This window comes from Coffea arabica, chromosome 1c (genome assembly GCF_036785885.1).
Source record: "Coffea arabica cultivar ET-39 chromosome 1c, Coffea Arabica ET-39 HiFi, whole genome shotgun sequence".
Taxonomy (NCBI): domain Eukaryota; kingdom Viridiplantae; phylum Streptophyta; class Magnoliopsida; order Gentianales; family Rubiaceae; genus Coffea; species Coffea arabica.
This window is the reverse complement of record NC_092310.1, coordinates 56,019,606-56,040,060: the sequence shown is the minus strand read 5'-3', so window position 1 is coordinate 56,040,060 and position 20,455 is coordinate 56,019,606. Positions and strand designations below refer to the sequence as shown.

Here is a 20,455-nt window from a genome sequence, read left to right as displayed (position 1 = left end):
AACGAGATGTGAATTTTTCGCGTTGATTTTGAGTAGATATGAAACAAGATGGTATGCATGTATGATTTTTTGGGTCACTAACCAACTTTTTGGGTCAATCAAAGCCTTTTTTTCCAATTCCCATCATAACATAACTCAGCTGTCCCTTAAAAGTATAGTATAGGAGTTGTTATTTGTAAAATTTTAAAATAAAAAAAAATAATTTGAGTCTGTCAATCCATTGTGATACATGGATCTTCGTTTTACACACACACATATTTATATATATATATATATGTATGTATATATATCCGATTGTATGTAATAATTCTTCGTGTATTTTTTTCATTAAAATTTGTATATTGAAATCGCTCTTGCAATCGATGATAACAGAGGAGACGGAATTGTGGCACGTGAGATTATGGGTGCAAACTAATACCTGCGTCACAGCCTTATTGATACTGCGAATACAACAATTAGCGTGCGCATCTATATGTACAGAACGAGTAAAGAAGGTGACTAAAAACTGTAAATGGTAGTCTGACTTTTCACACTTCACATTATTGAATGATGGATAATGCATCAGATGCTAGCTGTAAACAAGGAAACATGCACTACTAAAATTTGTACAGTGGCAAGTCAACATTCGAACAACTGCTTAATCCATAGTGTACGTCAGCCCAGAGTTCCAAAAGAAAAACAAAATTCAATAAACCGTAATACTAGCAGAAAAACCACCGAGCTTAGCTCAGTCTTCACCAGGAAAGCGCGGTAGGTGTTGGTTCAAATCTTACCTACAGTAAAAAAAAAAATCTAAGGATAATAGTGTCATAGCATTCTCTTGATTTAGTTGGATCCGTACATCTACTAACTCCTAACACAAGTCTCCTTAGCCTTCCTCTCCTCCTAGATTAGGATAGAGTAGGTTATACAATGTATTTTTGCTGGCCAAAAAAAAAAAAAAAAGTAATACTAGCAGAAAACCAACAATAATATTATATCAGCGGTTTTTGGATTGTTAGAAACCCTGCATATATTTATTACTATATCTTCAATCTGCATGAAGCGGCTTAGCCTCTAAATGAACAAGAAATTGACATTTCAAGGGTTGCATATAACTCGCATTCGCAAAATGTTGATATATTATACTACCAATATCATGTGCATGTTTTTCTTCGGTGGGTAATCTTTAATGTGCATCCATCCATATCAGCGTTTAACAAGCCCTGCTATTTTAGTGGAAGCGAACATTTCCAGAATGTAACGCCTTTTATTTCCAACAGATGATACTACAACTTGTGAAGTTCTTTAGGACGGTTGACATGGAAATTGTGCTAAAGAGTAAAGAGAGCTTTTACTCTTTAGTTCACAAACTCAATAGTATGTGATATGTTCTTGCTGCAATCAATAAAATGCAGCAACACCTGGTTTACTGAGGCAATTATCTATTCAGAAATCTAGCTGTTTTACTGCTGAATTTTATCTTTGCTTGCAAAATTGATGCTCTTTCGCTGTTTTTTTTTTTTTTTCATGTCATCGTGTCTATGAAACCAACCAAAATTTTCGTCGATTCAAAATTGCGTGCGACTTGACATGCTGAGGGTAATTGTATGGTTAATTTGAAAATGTACTCTCAAACAACATCTAACATCCTTACCTCATTGTTAAATGGGAAGAAATCCACAAATGCAACATCAAATCTAATATAGCATCATTGTGTCTCGTGATGCATGATATGTTACGAACAAAAGTCAAGTGCACTTTGGAATTTCAACGAGCTCAATCAATTGGGCAAACAAGTGTTTTTCGCACATGTAGAAAGACCAAATACTTTTTTTTTTTTTTGTCGACACAGGAGTATCCGGGTCAATCCTTACGGGGCCCGACTAATCTCCTGCGGCCCGGGTCCGGCGTCCCAACCCGACCCGAACACGTTAAGTGCGCGGAGGAATCCAGCGGAGCGGAGACTCGAATTTATGATCTCAAGATTCACTGGTGAGAGGCGCTGCTGCTGGACCATTCACGCGGGGCTAGAAAGACCAAATACACTCACAACAAATTGTGAACTAGGACAAAAACATATATAATTATATATATATGCACACAAACACACACGTGAAGTTTAAGGTGTATTTGTCCACACGAGCAACTAGTCTCATTGATTAATTAATCGAATATTTGTCCTTTTCCTACAACATAAACATATTACATTACGAAATCCTCTTGATTTAATAGAATCGAAGGAAAAAAAGGAACTCAAATTTTCATAGAGCAAATTGATTTAATTCGACAAGAAGAGAGCAAAGTAAGAACATGTAGTAATTTTCTAGTGGACAATTTGTTGTTAACCCTATTTGTTTTAAAATTGCAGGCGCCCCTATCTTCACCACGCCGGAAAAGCAAATGCCCCCAATCTCAAGTGCATTGAATTGGTACTTGTCAGGTTTTACAAATTGGGACTTAAAATTTCTTTGCCGGACTTCAAAGAAGTTTCACAAATTGGGCAACAATAATCTGAATGAACCTTAGAAGACATTCATTCGATAAAGAATTGAAGGAAAAAGGAATCCTTTTTAACTTTCTGCAGAAAATATTTAACAATTGCAAAACGCTTAAACAATTAACCAGGCAGGCAGGCACTCGTCTATCTAATCGTTGACCTGTAAGTCACCGAGCAAGATGCCTGCCCCATAATCATAAGGGCGGCTGCTGAAAGAAGGGCAGTCGATAAAGAAGGGATGGGGGGCATATAGAGGCTGGCGAACTTGGCGTTCCCTGTCTAATTTGCTGGTCCATAGGAAATTAGAAAACGTATCGCCAGTCAGAGCCCAGAATCTTTTGATGCATTATCTTTCCGCAAAAGCCTCCATCAAATCTTGGTCTATCATTCCATTCCGCAGCCCGGCCCCGATCTACATGTTTAACCGAAGAGAAATTGGAAAAAAAAAAAAGAAAAGGGAAATCTAGGTGCACATTTAATATATATATATATAACTTTAAATTTTGTATCTGAAGCATAGTTATTAAACTCAGTCCGATCCGGCGATTCGACAGGTCAATCCAATGAACCGGTCCGAAGACACTTCGAACCCGCGACCTCTTGTATATTCGACAGGTCAATCCGATGAACCGGTCCGAAGACACTTCGAACACTTCGAAACGCAACAACTGCTACACTAACAACTCATTTGTTGATTATTGAGTCTTTTTTTATTTATATATTAGACTTTTATTCTTATTATATTTTTTAAAAACAAAATTTATTTGAAATCTTTTAATAAATTTTATTACTCCCCAAACTCTATAAATTATGAAATGAATTTAAAAAATAATATATCACACAATTCTTTCTAAAGGCAAATATCGTTCCTAATAATCTTTGGCATTTAAAATTCATAAATAAACTAGATAATTATACTTAGATAAAATTGTATACTTGAAATTTGATGGATTACTAATTGAATTTAGGTTTTGTTAATTCTTATAATAATTAATGATTCTATAATAAATTAGACTAATTGAGCATTTACTATAACATAATTTATTATAGTTTTAACTATATCAACAATTATGAAACATAACATTTAAATATATTTAATGACCTACCGGTTGAACCACTCATCCATTGGTTGAACCAGTAATCCGTTCACCCACCTCTTTCGCCGGGTTCCCCTCCGAGCCGGGTTTAATAAATATGATTTGAAGTATATAATAATTAGCTTACAATATTTAAAAAAAAAAGGGATTATACTATTAGTATGTTGTCCAGCCAATTCAATTAACTTGATCAAAGAGTTACTTAAATTCTGCCACCTTAGTTATATCGCAAAACTTTAGAAAATGAAATTTTGGGATACATGCTTTGATCAGATGTGTTTATGTATAAAAAAATTGGCATGCATGTATCTTTTTTTTTAGCATGAGAGGAATGAAATTTAAAAAATAGAATTGAAAAAAGAAGATTTAAACGCATGCATGTATATCTTGAGGAGAAGGTACCCGAAAGATTTTAATACAGATCTCAGTGCTCATAATGAAAGTATATATGACTTGTAAACCTTATATTTAATTGTTTACGCTTTATGTAGGAGACTATGTACATAATACAGTTCTTGAAACAGGCACGCACACCTCAGAAGACGTTGATTATTTATTACATCTTGTCAGTCAGTTTGTATTCGCTTGATTGGGGACGACAGTTCATCGAGAACCTTTTTGTGTTCGATTTTTACACATCACAATGTGAACTAAAAAGCTAATACACGTATACCCTAATTTTACTCCAAAGTTATGCTTAATTCATAAATATTGCTATTCTGACTTGTCACGCAATTACCTTTTTTTTTTTGCTGGATGTGGGAATCTGACTCGTTTTGTCTGAAAAAAAAAAAAAAACTTAGCATTTTATAATTGCTCATTTGGTTTGTGAACAGGGTTAGATCTAATGAAAATAGTAGTCTCTTCTTCCAGGACAAACAGTCTTTCTAATAAGGTGGTCTTCTGCCTTTGGTTTGTATTGAGGTAATTAACAACATATTAGGAGTTGAAAGAGATACGCAGACAGGGATAGTTTGTTGCTTATATTTTACACGCTAGCTAGTCCTCCTGGTCATATCCATTAGTAATGAAAGAGAAACCAAATGAACGTCGCAGAATCTGGAGGCTCATCAGCCATGTTCAAGCTTATAAGCAGCGGCGAGCCAGAGCGGTCATATGATATGTTGCATTGACACATATTTGCCAAGCACTAATAAATTTTATCTGTCACATCATTAGAGGCATACACGGGAAAAGCAGCACAATCTGACTAATTATCTACTCACTCAAGATGACCTATTATATGCATGGAGCTTTAATTTCTCTATGGTTATCAATCCGCGACGTTCTTCCCAAATACGAGTTGCCCCCGTTGATATGGTTTCTTCTACAGATATATGCTCAAGTCGATGAAGGCCCAGAAATGGAGGACCACGGGTTTCGTCCATTAGAGTCCAGTATTGACTGTTGTATGCTTCCCTTTTTATTCGTACGTATTTTGAAGCCAAATCCTCGGGGCTTGGGGCCGGCTAAGATTCGGTTGAAAGGCGTCGTTCGTGCAAAACGCAGGCTTCTAAATTATCACTGCTGGTTAATTTAACGTAAAAACTAAAATATGCCTGCAACTGCACACTTGAGATCCTCGGTGACATGTTTTCTATGCCAACCCAATGCCACCTATAGTATTGCACCAAGTGTCCTGTTATTATTTACACTTTAATTTTTTAATAATTCAACTTAGTTTGGTTTAACACAAGTGTAAATAATAATAGGACACTTGGCGCAATTCTATAGGTGGCATTGGATTGGCATAGAAAACATGTCACCGAGGATCCCAAGTGACAACTGCAAGCAACCCGCTACAACAGTTGTAGGCTTATTTACTTTATCGTCTTTGTCCCAAAAGTTCAAAATTATTGCAAAATTATATATATATATATATATATATATATATATATATATATATATGCGTGTGAACAGGTGGATGTATACATACACACACACACACACATCGATCCACCTGTCCACATGGGAAGGGTGTAAGCTTGATTTCGGGCAGCACACACTCATATTAATTTCAGCATCTCACCAGAAAAGAAAACAAGGGAAAAAAGACCCAGAAAATTATATATACTTTTTTGATCGTTTATTTTCGAGTCAATAAGGTTGACTTAACAAATAGCAACACGAACTAATTAATGATGCCCGGATTTTGAATTTATTAAAACGGGTTATAAGTCCATGTTGACGTTGTTCCTCTTCTGCTTTTTTCGACGTTTAAAAGTATATTCTATGACCTAATTTTTATGTAATAATAAGAAATTATACAATTCTGAAATTATACGGTTGTCGGTAAGCGAGTATGAAGATGCAGATGAGGTCCTTTTTTTTTTTTTGTTTTTGGTAGGGAGGAAATGCATGATATGATGTCACGTTTGGTGCAATAATTTTCATAAAGATAAAGTACGTGGCATATGTAGGATTGCTAGCTATGACCATCTTTTTTGTATTTAATGCATTGACTGGGTAGCTGGTTAGGATCCTCCCTGGACAGGACTTGGAGACAAATATTTTCCATTAATTTTTTGGGAGTCAGTCAGTTAAAGGCACAATAAATTTGGCAACTTTGCGGTGAGGAGCATATATATGGCACTGTGTGTGTGTGTGTATATATATATATATATCACCATTGATATACGACATGCGCTGCCGCTGCTTTAGACGTAAATTTTGATATCCTTTATGCCATACTCTAAGACGTAAATTTGTACGCATGCATGTTGTTTAAGAAAAATGTAACGTGTGATAAGCTAAAGAACTGTTCTGAGAAGAGCACCATAATAGTAACAGCAGTGGATAAAAGCTTTGACTTGTGTAAGTGTACAGTAAACAAGTGCAGCAGCCGTGAACTGTGAAATGAAATCTAGGACTGCTCTAACAACGCTAACCGCTTCCACTACAATTCTTGTGCTTTGTTTGGACGACTATTTATTTAGTACTACAACAACTACTAGTTGTGGTATTTGTAGCACGTACCTGGGGTGGCGCTAATTTGACATCTCCTCTCTCACATGACCCACGACGACGGAGTTTTTAACTTTAAATTCCTCAAACTCCAAATTCCCCTCATCCTCCTCATGGGATTCCTATTTCTAGCTAGTAGCTAAATAAAACCTACGCCAAAAAACTACTGCTGCTGCTGCTTTTTTACTGTACTACTGGTAGTTTTCTCATTCATTTCTTCGTTTCCAGCCTCCGCTGACTTAAAAAGGTCAGATTGTTTTACTGTCCTAATAAACAAACTAAACCCGCAAGCAAGATAGAAAAAGGATTAAATTTTTAAAAAAAAAAAAAAAAAAGGGAAGATACCCATGACTAGCAAAGACACGTTCTACTACTAGTCCCAAAGTCCAAACTTTAGTTAGGGCCAAAATTTAAGAAAAAATGGTTGGGGGCTGTGAGGTGCTATTTGGCTAAGGTGTTATAGATACATACAAGAAAGAGACTAGAGATAGAGAGAGAGAGAGAGGAGGTCGCGGTGGCTTCAAGTGTCGTGCATGCATTTTGTGCATCTGTTTTCCTTTGCATTTGCATGCATACACGCTTTCTCTCTCTTCTCTCTACCCCGCCCACCCCCTTCTCTGTCCCTCTCGCTCTCTCTCTCTCTCTCATGTGTATCTCTGCTGCTATGCCAACATACATAATATTATTGTTGATTTCGTAGAATTCCCCCTTAGCTACCTCATCCAAACAATCCATCTCCACCGCTGCATCCGCCGTTGCCCATCTCATTCCACCTCTTTCATCCCACCCCTGTTTGACTCGCAACCCAGTTTCCTTCTTTTCTTATTTCAGATTTAGTTCATGATTTTTTGGGTCGAATTGCTTGGGGTTGTTTTTCAGCTGCTCAATTTCGAGTGTCACATGTGGACGTGGCATTTTATTTATTTAAACTAGGTGAGGTGTATTGGTTTTGGTTGTTTTGGTCGTTGATTTCTTTTGCGTGCGTTTGATCTGGGTCAAAATGTTTTCCTCATGTGTTTTTTAGGTTTTGTTGGACTGTCTGAATTCTGTTTTTGACGAGGATTTTGGTTCCTCGTACATGGGATGTAGGATTTTTGATTCGTAGCATTTGGGCGGAGAGAAAAAGATGGGGTCCAAGATTTGCATGAACGAGGTGTGCCGTTTAACGACGTCGCCTGAGTGGAAGCAAGGTTGGGGATTGAAATCGGGTGGATTCGCCACGCTCTGCTCCAGCTGCGGGTAAAAAAAAAAAAAACTTTTCTTGATTCCCAATTCTATCCCTTTTCTTGGTAAATTCTTGATTTCAATTTTCGCCTGTATCTCTCAAAATTTTTTTGATTTCATATTGTTCTCTTAGGGGCAGTTTGGGGATGCTGATTATGGGATCCCTAAAATAACTCCCCGCCGCTTAATTCTCTGTTTTGATGGCATTTTAGATATGTTTTCCCCTATATCTTCGATTTCCTATTATACGCCAATTTTTCCGCATTCCAATTTTTTCCGGGATACACATCCGAAATTCTCATTAATTACTTCTTTTTAAATTTTATTTTTCAAAATGTTGTCAATGTGGCTTGGGAGGTTTATTATGCAAAAATTACAACTGCCATTTGTATAAAGAGTGTTGGTGAGATTGGCATTCATGCAGCCGTGCTCATGTCAAAAAAACGATTTTTCCGTACAGGGGTTAATAATTGGCATAGAGTTCTTGCATGCATACACGTAAAAGTTGGGCGTCCAATAAGCCTTTTTTTCTCCAATTAAATCACCCGTGTTTTTTGTTCTGAGGGCCGAATTACACTAGCTGGTACTAGGTTTTTTCAGTTGGCATTGGTCAAAGAATACAAAGTCCGAATGAGATTAATGCGATGACTGTCCATTATCTTGGTTATTAATTCGGCATTAATTTTGTCTTTCATGAAATAAAAAGTATACAATCTTACGCAGAAGAAATGAGAGCAAAAGGGATTGCTTCTTGGCTCTGTGGTGTCTTTGCTAAAACTCGTATACTTCCAATCTTAAGTAAAAATTAGAATTTTCAGTTTCTTTGGTATTTTGTCCACGACTTGTTTGATCCATCTAGATTGTTATGTGTTGTCTTATATTATTGATTGAGGACTAATAACGACGTTGTTGTTGTCGTTGTTGTTGTGGTGGTGGCTTGCCTGACACACGCTCTGCAGAACTGCTTATGAAAATCTAGTTTTCTGTGAGAAATTCCACCTGGATGAGGATGGTTGGAGGGAATGCAAAATATGCAGAAAGGTGATACAACTGTCTATTGCCCTTATTTCGTCTTCTTCTTCGCTTTTTCTTGAGTACTGTTAGCTAAGAAGACAGTAATGTGCAGCGAATCCATTGTGGGTGTGTCGCTTCAAAAATGTTGCATGAGTTCTTGGATTTCGGAGGTGTGGGTTGTATAACGTGTGTCAAGCAAATGGATACTCCTTCATTGAGAACGGTTAAGGTAATTCATCATCTGATGAATCTGCTGAAAACAACCTGGGTAGAGTAATTGCTTCTGTTGTACTTTGAGTTATTCTGGAATGCCTTCATGATAAAGGCAAGCTTAATACAAGCCATCTTCAAGTTTTCACTCTTTCACTCACTTGCAAAACCTGATGACAATTGGATAGTTATCATCCTTCCAATGATTTGCAATGTATTTAGCATTTCTACGTAGCAACCATGACAAGATGCAAAAAACGTCTTTTAATTCATCCTTATCTAGTTGTGGTCACTAAAACATAGGAGACTAAAACAGTTGTACTAAGTTATCAGAAGTATCAGTTAGTTAAGCTTCTCCATGCATCAACATGCGTGATTTTGTTTGAACATGCATTTTTCGAACAAGCTTCTCCATTTTGACTTACAAAAATGGCATTTTTTGAACCATCATGATAGGTGAGTTGCGATTTTTATTTTATTTGAACATGCATGATTATATGTGAGGACAAGGTAGACCCAATGTTTTTAATCTCTTAAAAAAGATTGCTGATCTTTCTCTCCCTCAGGTGGATTTGTCTCATTTTAATTTTGTTCTTTTGCATAAATTTTTCTGACATTGGATGCTTGGATACTCTCTGTGAGCTTTTATTGTCTATACATTTAAAGTCTTTCTATGAGAAAGTTTAGTGAGAAAGCAGGCGAAAGTTTTTCTTATTTATGTTTTGACTTGTGGATGCTTCTACTGTTTGTTTTATAGATCCTCGGAGATGAAATTCCCAATGGTACAATAGGTCATAGAAGTTTTGACAGTCTGCTCCAACTCTGCAATAATGTGGATGTAAATGGTTCCAAAAAAATGTTTAAGCCTCATAAAGTTGGAACTAATGCATCTCTTGGGCAGAAGAAAGGTGAAGGAACCGCGCTTCCTTTTGAGCAAGTCAACACAAGCTCCCCCAATTTCACCCCCCAATCTGTTGGATCATCCATGTTTGTCAAACCAGAGATCAGTAGACAAAATCAAGGGTTTAAAGACATGGCTGAATCTCTAGCTCAGCCATCTGTAAATTTCTCATTGAGCAACGCTCTAAGTGCTTCAGGCTCAGCCCTGCCCATTTCTGAAGGGATTGTGGAAGGAAGCGAACAGAACAGAGTTTCTACTGCCCAGCAAGGACAAAGGGCACGCCAGATTCTGCCCAAACCCCCCAAACCTGGCTCCAGTGTAGGCTCTGAGAACACTAAAGGAATGGGTTCTCAAACACGCATTGCCAGGCCTCCTGCTGAAGGGCGAGGTCGCAGTCAGTTGCTTCCTCGCTATTGGCCCAGGATCACAGACCAAGAATTGCAGCAGATATCTGGGGAGTATCCTTTTTCTTTTAATTTAATGCACTGTTTTTCCTCTCCGAAATCGATTAGCACCTCTATGAAGTGAAAGTAAAAATGATGATAGCTTCCTTATTATCTTGCTATTATGCATGCGACATGTAGTTTTACTTTAACTCTTCTGTTGAAGTTTGAAATCCACTGTTGTACCGTTGTTTGAGAAAGTTCTCAGTGCTAGTGATGCTGGCCGGATTGGTCGTCTGGTTCTTCCCAAGGCATGTGCTGAGGTGAGCTGTTGATTCAGTTGAGACCTTTAAGCATAGAGCGTTTTACCTTATGACTTCCATTTATCCAATTTTCTTCTCTGGCCCTTTAGTCATGAAGCTATTGCATATTGAAATCAGGCATACTTCCCTCCTATTAATCAATCAGAAGGTCTGCCGATAAGGATACAGGATGTGAAGGGTAAAGAGTGGACATTCCAGTTCAGATTTTGGCCCAATAATAACAGCAGAATGTATGTCTTGGAGGGGGTTACTCCTTGCATACAGAACATGCAACTGCAAGCTGGCGATACTGGTATTCACAAGACTAGTATATGCTTCAGATTTGGAATTTTATATATTTTCTTTTTCATTTATTTGAGGGCTTACTATTTATTAAATCTAAATTTGGGTCCTCTTGTCCTTTGAAGCTAGTCCTCTTGTCCTTTGAAGCTAGTTTAATATCTCAATGCATGTGGGCAACCACTTTTTGCATTCCAATTTCTAGAATCTTGTGCGAGTCCACTATATGAGTTCTTATCTCTGGGCTGGAAATGGTCTCTGGAATATTTAGTCTTTCAGGACTTAAAACATTGATAATATGGTAATGAATCAACTTAGTATTACTATTTGACCATTTTCCCAGTCGAAGGGTGTGTATTCATGTCATTGTCAGCCAATATGCATTTGATGACAAGGAATGAAATAAATGCTCAATTAATTATTATGTCAACTGCCAACTATGTACTAACTTTGTTAGTTCATGTAAGGTCATGACTATTCCCTTTTGGTTTTACTCATAGTGACATTTAGCCGTATAGACCCTGGTGGACAACTTGTCATGGGTTTCCGGAAGTCAACAACCAATGTTGAGACGCAGGTCAAGCTTTATAGGCTCTTCTCTGTTTGAAACCTCTTTTAAATTTTGCTTTTCAGTTTTACAAGTAACATGTACTTCTGTAGACACAGGATCCACAGCCATCTGGCCTTCCTAATGGCGGTTCTCCTGGTGAAACTTCGTATTTAGGTGCTAGTGATAACATGCTTGCTGTAAGTCCTTACCCTTTTCTTGTTTGCATTAGTTCAGAATTCTGCTTGCTCACTTTCTTGTGATTTCTGACCATATCAGTTATTTTATTAACATGGCTATTTTAGATTTCTGAAAATGGCAACAATGGAGGTCAGATACATGAAGATTCCTCACAACGGAATATCTTGATCCCAGAAAAAAAGAAGGCACGAAATATTGGGTTAAAGAACAAGAGGCTTCTCATGCACAGTGACGATGCCATGGAACTTAGAGTTACGTGGGAAGAAGCGCAAGAGCTTCTACGGCCACCTACAAACAGCCCAACAATTATCAAGATTGAGGACTGTGAATTTGAGGAATATGATGTGAGTATTCTTCATTCATGTACTTATTTATTTAGGCCAGATGATTTAAGTTCACTTTTAAAATTCTCTATTCTGTAATATTATTCATTGTGCTTCTCTTTCTTAACTGCCTTGGACGTATCAAGGCATTTAAACTTCAATCCTCCTGCATTTCATCAACATACTTCCAATGTTTTCACTTTAGCAGGAACCACCGATATTTGGGAAGAGGACTATATTTACTGTTCAACCATCTGGGTAAGGATGTCTTTTTATCTGTACAAAATGTTTTGGTATACAGCTATATTTTGCACTATAGTGTTGCTTTTTGGGTTATGACATGCACTGCTTAATGGTTTTACAAATTTTAGATGTATTTCTCTTGATAGAAACTCTTAGCCAAGAAAGCTTCTCTGATTCTAGAAGTCTGATAGAAATTATGATCTAGATGTATTCAAGACTTGTTGGATGCCTTCTCTACCTAGCTCTATATTTGGAATCGCTTACAATTTATTGGATTGAGTTCCTAATTATTACTCTTCTCTCTTCCATGCAAACTTCTGAAAAGGTGGTATTTTTAATCTTTGCTAGGGTAAGGCAATTTGTTAAGCACATATCGGCTCCATCATTCTTGTATACTTTTAAGTTCTTGGCCAATATACAAGGAATTTGGACAGCAAAAATGTCTTTTCAAGATGTCAAAAAGCATGTTGACCACATTAAATTAGTTACTTTGATTTCTAAAAGTTAAAGCCTCTACTGAAGCTGGTAATTCAACGAGCTTTTTTCAGTTTTTCCTCTGATCACAGCACTGAGACTGTTTTCACTAAGCATCACAGAATCCAATATCGTTCTGATTTTCTGTATGGCGTTATTATTTTATTTATATTGCAATGCATCTATTCCTGAAATGCGGAAAATGATTATTCAGGCAGCAGGAACAGTGGGCTCAATGTGACAATTGCTCAAAATGGCGCAGGCTGCCCATGCATGTTCTTGTTCCTGCAAGATGGACATGTCCAGACAATGCTTGGGTCTTAAACAGGTAAGTTTGTGGTTTGTTTTTTGATAAAAACACTATAAATATTTTGCTAAAGAGTTCATTCTTCCACACAAAGCAAAATATCTGCAACTGTTGCTGCTAAGGTTAATCCATTTACTTTTTACTCGGTAAGTAGAGATTTACTACCCGATCACCTCACACATACCCACTTCCACAGCCCCAATAATGCTACTATTCTGGGGAGTTTAGGCATTAAGTTCCTTTGTTTCTATTTGAAGGGAATGATAAAAGTTCTAACCTGCATGTCTTTGAATTTCTTCCTGAAGCACATGTTCTGCTCCTGATGATATCAATCCAAGGGAACTGGAAGCTCTCAATATAGCCAGCAAGGGTATGAATCCATTACAAATTTTCCTTTTTTTTTTAATAAGTTGTGAAAATCAATCATAATGTAATATACTTCTAGGTTTATGAAAACTTTTATGAGATTTGTATGCTAGTGAGATACTCTTTTGGTATACCAAATTGAGTTTTTACTTACAATATTCAATATCCTCTCATGGCTGTAGTATAAAACAATTGAACTTATTACTAGAAACACAGTATGAATGTATGCATTCTATAAACTTCTTTCTCTGTTTCCTTCTGCCTCTTAAGTTCTTGTGCAACTATTTTATTTTTCCCCTCAAACTCCTACCTCTACTTCTCCTCGTCATCTTTGCTCTCAATAATTCTCTCTCTACAACCACCACCACCACCACTAACATACCGCCGCAGAGATGGTAATCTACTACATTTATTTGGTTCCTAGTAGTATTCCTTATATTAATGTATGCCAGCAGTCTAAAATGTGTATAAGTTGCGTACTTTTTTGGATATATCTGGTTCAATTAGAGTAGGAATTTCAATTTTCTTCTGCATAGTACGTGTCTTGGTTTGATAAAACGGATTGAATATCTAGATAGGAATTCCATCTTAGATGGTGCTTTGAATGATCTCAAGAGTTTGACACATGAGTGGTGGGTTTATATACACTCCTCTTACATTTTGTGAGTCATACTAAACAGTAGATCCGTGCACATTTTTCACCCTGATTTTCTGCTCCATCTGCTGCTTCACATCGGGTACTTGTGCTCATAGAAATCGGGGAATGTTCTGGAGTAGAAACAAGGTGGCACTTAACTACTTCATCAACCTTCCTCTATATTCTGATATTCGTCCATGGAAAAAGAACATATTATCATTTGACCAGGATTTACAGAAATTTCCACGTCCATTAACAGTGTGAATGAAAGAATTGAAAATTTCCCTTCTGTTGTAGTCGCTTTGCTCTTATTCTGCGTTTTTCTTTGGATGATAGAATTTGTTTCTGAATAATGATATCAAATGCTAAATGTCTATCCCCATAAATCAGAGTTAACTTCTGGGAATTTTTCTGTCTTTCATGTTTGCTGACAGATTTTAAGAGGAGAAGAATAGTAGAAGCCAAGGTAGCTGAAGACTATGAGCCTTCTGGCTTAGATGCATTGGCTACTGCTGCTGTTTTAGGGGACAACATGGGGGATTTGACTGAGATGTCAGTTGGAGCCACTACCAAACATCCTCGCCATCGTCCTGGATGCAGTTGCATTGTCTGCATTCAGCCCCCAAGTGGAAAGGGCAAACACCCACCTTCGTGCAAGTGTAATGTTTGCCTGACTGTGAAAAGGCGCTTCAAAACACTCATGATGCGAAAGAAAAAGCGCCAGTCAGACCGAGAAGCTGAACTTCTCCAGGGAAAGGATCAAGAAACTCCTCCTCTAGATATGTCAGAAATGGAAGGGGCAGCTGAGCAGGCATTGCTGCTGACAAATCATTCAGATGCTGAAAGAAGCCAGAATGGGAGCTTGATGGAGGCAGGAGAGAGCAATAAGGGACAATTAGACCTAAACTGCCACCCCAGTAGGGAAGAAGACATGCTAGCTGAGGCAGCAGCTGGAATCAACTTGGCCACCCTCATAGACGCAGCGAGCATTCCCTTGGACGTGTATATGAGGCAGGATGGGGTTGCAAGCTTGAGCCATCACTTGCTACCATCGCATGCTCCCGGTGACGGTGAAGGGTCCTTACCTGAAGAAGGGTGCAGCGCATCAGCCAATATGGGGCCCGAGAAAAAGGGCAAAGAGGAGTAGTTTCTGATAGAAAAAGGGTAAAAGATGAGTAATTGCTGAGCTATATATCTTCTTCTTCTTTTTTTTTGAAAGATCTGAGCTATATATCTTGATATTTATAAGTTTTGGATTTTGGTTGTAATGATATAGCAGTAGCCAGTAGCACATCTCATAACCCTTTTGTTAGGTTTTATATACACAGCATTACCGTCAAAGAATACAGTAGTGAGTTTTTTGGACCTTCCCGTTTCTTCTTCTCCCCTTTTTTTTTTTTTTTTTTTTTGTTTTTAATAAAAAAATGTTCACGTGAGTCGAACAATTTGCTGGCGATTGCTAATCTGCTGACAAACAACGAATGAGAATTAGCTGGGTAGAAGTTTCGTTTCCCTGGGGAAGAAACAAAAGGAATGCTACCCGAAGTCAGATGCCAATTGACAATAAAACAGAATCTGAAGTCCAAAACTCGGGTTAATTGTGACTCTGGGGAAGGAAGGCTCAAAAAAAAAAAAGAAAAAAGAAGGCAGACGCGCAAAGATATTTCATTCCGGATTATTTGGTACTAATAAGATACATTGCACAAGCTAATCTTGGTAGGATTTGCCAAAAGGCTGAATGGAAAGAATCCGACCAATAGACTCAGGAGAAGTGAAATGTTGAATTGACGTCCTGAGGATTGCAAGCATGAGCTCATATGCTTAAAACTATATATTATTAGTTGTTGCCCTACATCGTTGATCACTATACCTTATTAGGTTGAACGAACGCGTTTATGCCATTTCCATAAACCACCCATACCTTCTCTTCTCCCAATCAAAGACAGCAAGAATTTGTTGCCCTCTCATAGTCCGGCCAGCCCTTTGTCTTTTCCTGCCGGTCATCCAATCTTAACATGATGATTTCATTATTTCTATCATTGTTGAGTTGAGAAGTTCAACTCTGCGCACGCTCGGCTAACACACAGCTTTTCTAGTTTTCTCTGTTAATACCTTAAAATAATCACCAAAAAAAAAAAAAAACTGTCAGAGTCGGCCTAGATTGAAAATATTCATCATCACCATCATCATCCTGTAAGGATCCTAAGGGACGGCCATATGTTATCCCGAACCATTAACTCGCTAAATGACTATCCCTTATTATTACTATTATGTAATTAAGCAGATTTACTACTTAACCAGTCAAGTGGCTCCCACCTGATTCCCAACCGAGTATCGTCTAAAATGGTTAATTACCGACAGAAGGATGCATTGGGATGGAGGAAAGAGGGTTGCGAAACATTTTTATGGTTGCTAATAGCAACGATCATCGATGTTTAAGCAATCCTTATACAGTACTAGCTAGTGTAAAATGATAACAATGCACGCACTATATAGTCCCTCTACTCTCAAAAATCCCCTTTACTCTGGAATTCAACGTTTCTTTTATGATGCTTTATCATTGTTAAACAACCTAATCTATCTCACATCAGTTAAGCCAAAACCAACTAAAAAAGAATTAATCAAGATCTATACTTACCGTCAATTGATTTTTAAGACGAAAGCCCAAATGAGGCAATTAGTCCAACTAAAAAGAACAGCACATGACTGATAGAAGGAAAAAAAAAATGCATATATATATATCTTTCCTGTACTCTCAAAAATCTCTTCGTCATCCCTTGTCCGGTAGTGCAATTCTCGACCGGCCAGGTATCCTGGCTTTTTCCTGCCGTCTGCACTTGCATTATACATATAAGTACCGTTTCCCCTGCATTGGAAAAATCCCTACACCTAAAACGCATACCTCCTAACCCTACACTCTTTTCCTCTCCAAAAAGAAAACAATGGGAGACTTGACAAAGCTCGCAAAAGCAAAAAGAGAGCTGGAGGAGTTATATTCAGGGATCCCTGATGATTCAGTTAACCTCACCTTTCAAGACCTAGCTGAAGTGAGGCAACAAAATGGTCTCCCTTCAATAGACAAGAATAACGCACCACCCACTTTGGATTCCATCATTGAAGCCAGCCCAAGAAAAGAAGAAGTAGCCCCTCTCAAAAAAATACCGAGTTTGGATTTTAGCCGAGGCCTAGAGGCTTCCGCCAGCTGCGATCATCAAATTCATTATCAATCCCACCACCTTCCCCATATCCATCATCTTTCAAAGAGTCGAGACACATACAATTCACCAATGACTACTAATCATTTGCACAATTCTGGGGTTGGTGATCATCAGGGTGCAAATGGTCATCGAAGCCACCATTATGTTCATGGACAGACTACACCTCCTCCTCATCATTATCATCATGCCCGCCCTTATAGTCATAGTACACGCGGGATGCACAACAACATGGGGTATGATGACATGAGCCAGATGAGTGGCATCAGCATGGCTTCAATGAGTGGATACCCGGAGATAGGAGGAAGGCGGAGACCTGGAATCCCTCACTCCAATATCTGCACCGTTTGCACTACCTACATCTATGTTTTCCGTCATCGTTGCCTGGTAAATCAACCATCTTTTACTCTAGCCTCCTTTTTTTTTTTTTTTTTTGTCCCTCTGACATATTGCTTTTTTGCTCTATCACTGTTATACTATTATTTCAGAGCATTAGGCACAATTATCAATTTGTTTTGAACATAAATATCATCAATTTGTCATGCACAGATTTACACATTCTGACAACGTTCGTCAAAACTTAGAATACACGTATGGTACATTATCGGCTGCTCTAAATTTGAATAAGCATGTAAATACTTGGCCAGATAGATCGGTCGCCTTTAGGTTATGTTTATTAACTTTGTCGCCTAGGAATGTTATTAATTCCTTGATGTAATTTCTTTATCCAAACTTGGTGAATATTTGCTTTGGTCCATCGAAATTGAGTCAAAGTGACAAAGATAAAAGCTTAGGTTTGAAGTGAGAGAAATAATAGATGAATGAACATGATTTTTTGATCACATGGCATATTCATAAGGTTCAAGTTTCCTGATATCTTTGTTTTAATGGAGGAATTAAAGCTAATCAGCCTGCACATGCATTACGTCGCGTTATTTCAATCTTTGGTCTTTTTAGATGCTTCTGTTTCTACTCCCAATTTTTTCGTGGACATGCATGAGTTATTGTAAAATTCTCCACTCAGGTATGCGGGAGAGTCTATTGCCGGCAGTGCGTGGTTATTGGCATGGGAGAAATGACAGAAGGCCGAAAGTGCATCGAGTGCTTGGGACGAAGATTCGGTCACCGGTACACACTTCAAAATTTTCTACTTATATGGATCGATGGGTCGACTATAACTGACATCGAATACTGACCAACCAGGTCTTTTTGAGAAAATAACAAGAAAGAAAAGATGGTAGCACAGTGTAGACCTAAACCTTAGGTTAAAGGGTAGTAATTTCCTGACAGTACAGACCTAAACTACTATAATTCAAATCGAATTTGTAGGTATCACTCTCTCAACAGCAACTCTTACTCACGAGCTATAACGTCGGTACTATACATAGAATTTGCTTGAGATGACCCCTGCAGAATCAATGGGACTCAGAAAATGCTGCACTAAAGTGAGGCGGCAGTGTATGATCAAATTATCCCTAACTGCATGCCTCAAGCTCCATACTTTTGACTCAGTCGTGATAGTGGAAACAAAACATAAAATAAAAAATCTAAGATATTTTTATGCATGATGATTAGGAATGTGGACTAAGTCGCAGTTAATTCATATGAATATAATAAGATTAATGGATGAGGTTTGTTGGAAGCTTCAACAGAACACGAAGTTACATAAAATAATGTAGCATGTACTAGTTAAACGACAGATAATGTTTTGCTTTTTTCCTTGATAATTTGTAGAAGGAACCGTTTGATTTGCTTTATAATAAACAGTATGAAGGCAATGCTCAATTGTCCCTACTTATTAATTTATCCTTTGCCGCCTGATACAGTAATTAATCAGCCGGTCGACAAAAAAAGAGCCCCAAATGCCCTGAGAACGTCAAAACTAGCTCAAGATTACAAAATTTTTCAGTACTCAGAGAAGAGCAGAATAATATTTCGTCTTTGTTTATCAATTATATCGACACAGGTACATTGAGAGAGCAGGACAAATGGGATGTTGCATGGGATATCCAAGCCTGGTTAAACAACAAGAGCTAAAGTGGGCGGAGAAAGGGCCGAGGGGAAGCGGAGAGAATCGATATAGTCGGAGTGGGATGGTGTCTACACCAAGAAGTCCAGCTCCAAGAACTCCCAATCGAGGCCGTAATAACCATCATGCCGGCAGCAATAATAATAATCCCGCCTCTTTCGTCGGCAATGCCCAGTCTTCATTTGTGATGGGCTCCCCTTATTCGCCTTATTATTCACCTACTAACCACCCATTGCCTTTCTAGACGCCACCATATCAATTAGTATCAAGGCAAAACTCAACAAGTTTTAGCCTGCATCCGCCGTTGTTGTTTGCTTTGCTTTGTCCATGTGCCAACTCAATTAACTACCACTTATATTATTGTTTTGTTCTTTGATTTTCATTTTGCCAAATACATCATCACTTTCTTTTGTATTTAAGAGCGCAACAACTTCTCGTTTCTAGATCCCTTTCCTAGGGAAAGGAAAAGACACACATATATAGATGAACAAACATTTAGATACGATACGAGTAACGTGAAACTTAATTTATAGTACTAAAGAGTTAAGTGCTTGTTCATTACGAACAAATGAATTGACAGCGTCATGCACTAGAAAAATTGATGCATGAATGACTATGATCCACTCGTATCAGTATCAGTGACATTAGTTAAAAAGCCCTCATTAATCTGGCGGTAATAGAGTTTACTACTGTCCATATACATACTCATGGTCCCACGTACGCCCACACATGCAATAACTAAAGTACTCACCTACGTACGTAGAACAAATTAAGGAGCAGTGGCACCTCTTGTGTCTTTATACTACTCCTAGCAGTTCAACTAACATGGATGACGCATCAATTTGCTCCAAGTGACTTCAAATTTCCAATCACCAGAATGTGGTGCGATTCATGGTACTAATGGATATTGCATCAAATTTCCAATCACCAGAATGGTAAGATGTTTTATTTACCTCTCTCTCTCTCTCTCTCTCTCTGCCTGTTTAATTGGAGCAGTTGTGGTCCTAACAACTCTCGTCTTAATCATCAATCATTTCACACCAGAAATCGAAGAAGAGTGAAGGAAAATCCAAAAATAAAAAACATTAAATATCTTCCAAGATCCCCACCCCCCACCCCTCCCCGGCGGCAAAAGTCTATGGCTCACCTAACTGGAATATTTATGTGAAGCCTGTGAAAGAGCAGTTACATTAGTTCACCGCCACTCGAAGCCAACCGGACAACTAACTAAAGGAAGCC

General features: G+C 38.0%; 2 protein-coding genes across 5 annotated transcripts; both read left to right on the top strand.

Moving 5' to 3' along the window:
- The first annotated feature begins 7,035 nt into the window (after positions 1-7,035).
- Positions 7,036-15,339, top strand: LOC113731409 (B3 domain-containing transcription repressor VAL1). 4 transcript variants are annotated; one of them, XM_027256685.2, is made up of 14 exons: positions 7,036-7,473; positions 7,565-7,779; positions 8,724-8,805; positions 8,891-9,007; positions 9,746-10,347; positions 10,499-10,595; positions 10,713-10,887; positions 11,375-11,451; positions 11,541-11,621; positions 11,727-11,966; positions 12,151-12,203; positions 12,877-12,990; positions 13,275-13,339; positions 14,407-15,339. In XM_027256685.2, exons 2-14 carry the CDS (start codon positions 7,667-7,669, stop codon positions 15,117-15,119), a joined length of 2,529 nt encoding a protein of 842 aa, XP_027112486.1. In that variant the 5' UTR covers positions 7,036-7,473; positions 7,565-7,666; the 3' UTR covers positions 15,120-15,339. The 4 variants fall into 4 exon arrangements, with proteins under 4 accessions (XP_027112486.1, XP_071936328.1, XP_027112477.1 ...); XM_072080227.1 differs by having other exon boundaries at positions 7,037-7,473; positions 11,535-11,621; XM_027256676.2 differs by having other exon boundaries at positions 7,038-7,473; positions 7,630-7,779; positions 11,535-11,621; positions 12,154-12,203.
- A 1,505-nt stretch (positions 15,340-16,844) lies between these two features.
- On the top strand, positions 16,845-19,630 carry LOC113729493 (uncharacterized). Its single transcript, XM_027253811.2, has 3 exons — positions 16,845-17,574; positions 18,212-18,315; positions 19,154-19,630. Exons 1-3 carry the CDS (start codon positions 16,915-16,917, stop codon positions 19,458-19,460), a joined length of 1,071 nt encoding a protein of 356 aa, XP_027109612.2. The 5' UTR covers positions 16,845-16,914; the 3' UTR covers positions 19,461-19,630.
- Positions 19,631-20,455: the final 825 nt, after the last annotated feature.

Coding starts and splice junctions, on each gene's coding strand:
- LOC113731409 (XM_072080227.1), top strand. CDS start 7,667: ATGGGGTCCAAGATTTGCATGAACGAGGTGTGCCGTTTAACGACGTCG. Junction 10,348..10,498: donor TTGCAGCAGATATCTGGGGA/GTATCCTTTTTC, acceptor CTTCTGTTGAAG/TTTGAAATCCACTGTTGTAC. Junction 11,452..11,534: donor CAACCAATGTTGAGACGCAG/GTCAAGCTTTAT, acceptor GTACTTCTGTAG/ACACAGGATCCACAGCCATC.
- LOC113729493 (XM_027253811.2), top strand. CDS start 16,915: ATGGGAGACTTGACAAAGCTCGCAAAAGCAAAAAGAGAGCTGGAGGAG. Junction 17,575..18,211: donor TTTTCCGTCATCGTTGCCTG/GTAAATCAACCA, acceptor TTCTCCACTCAG/GTATGCGGGAGAGTCTATTG. Junction 18,316..19,153: donor GGACGAAGATTCGGTCACCG/GTACACACTTCA, acceptor ATATCGACACAG/GTACATTGAGAGAGCAGGAC.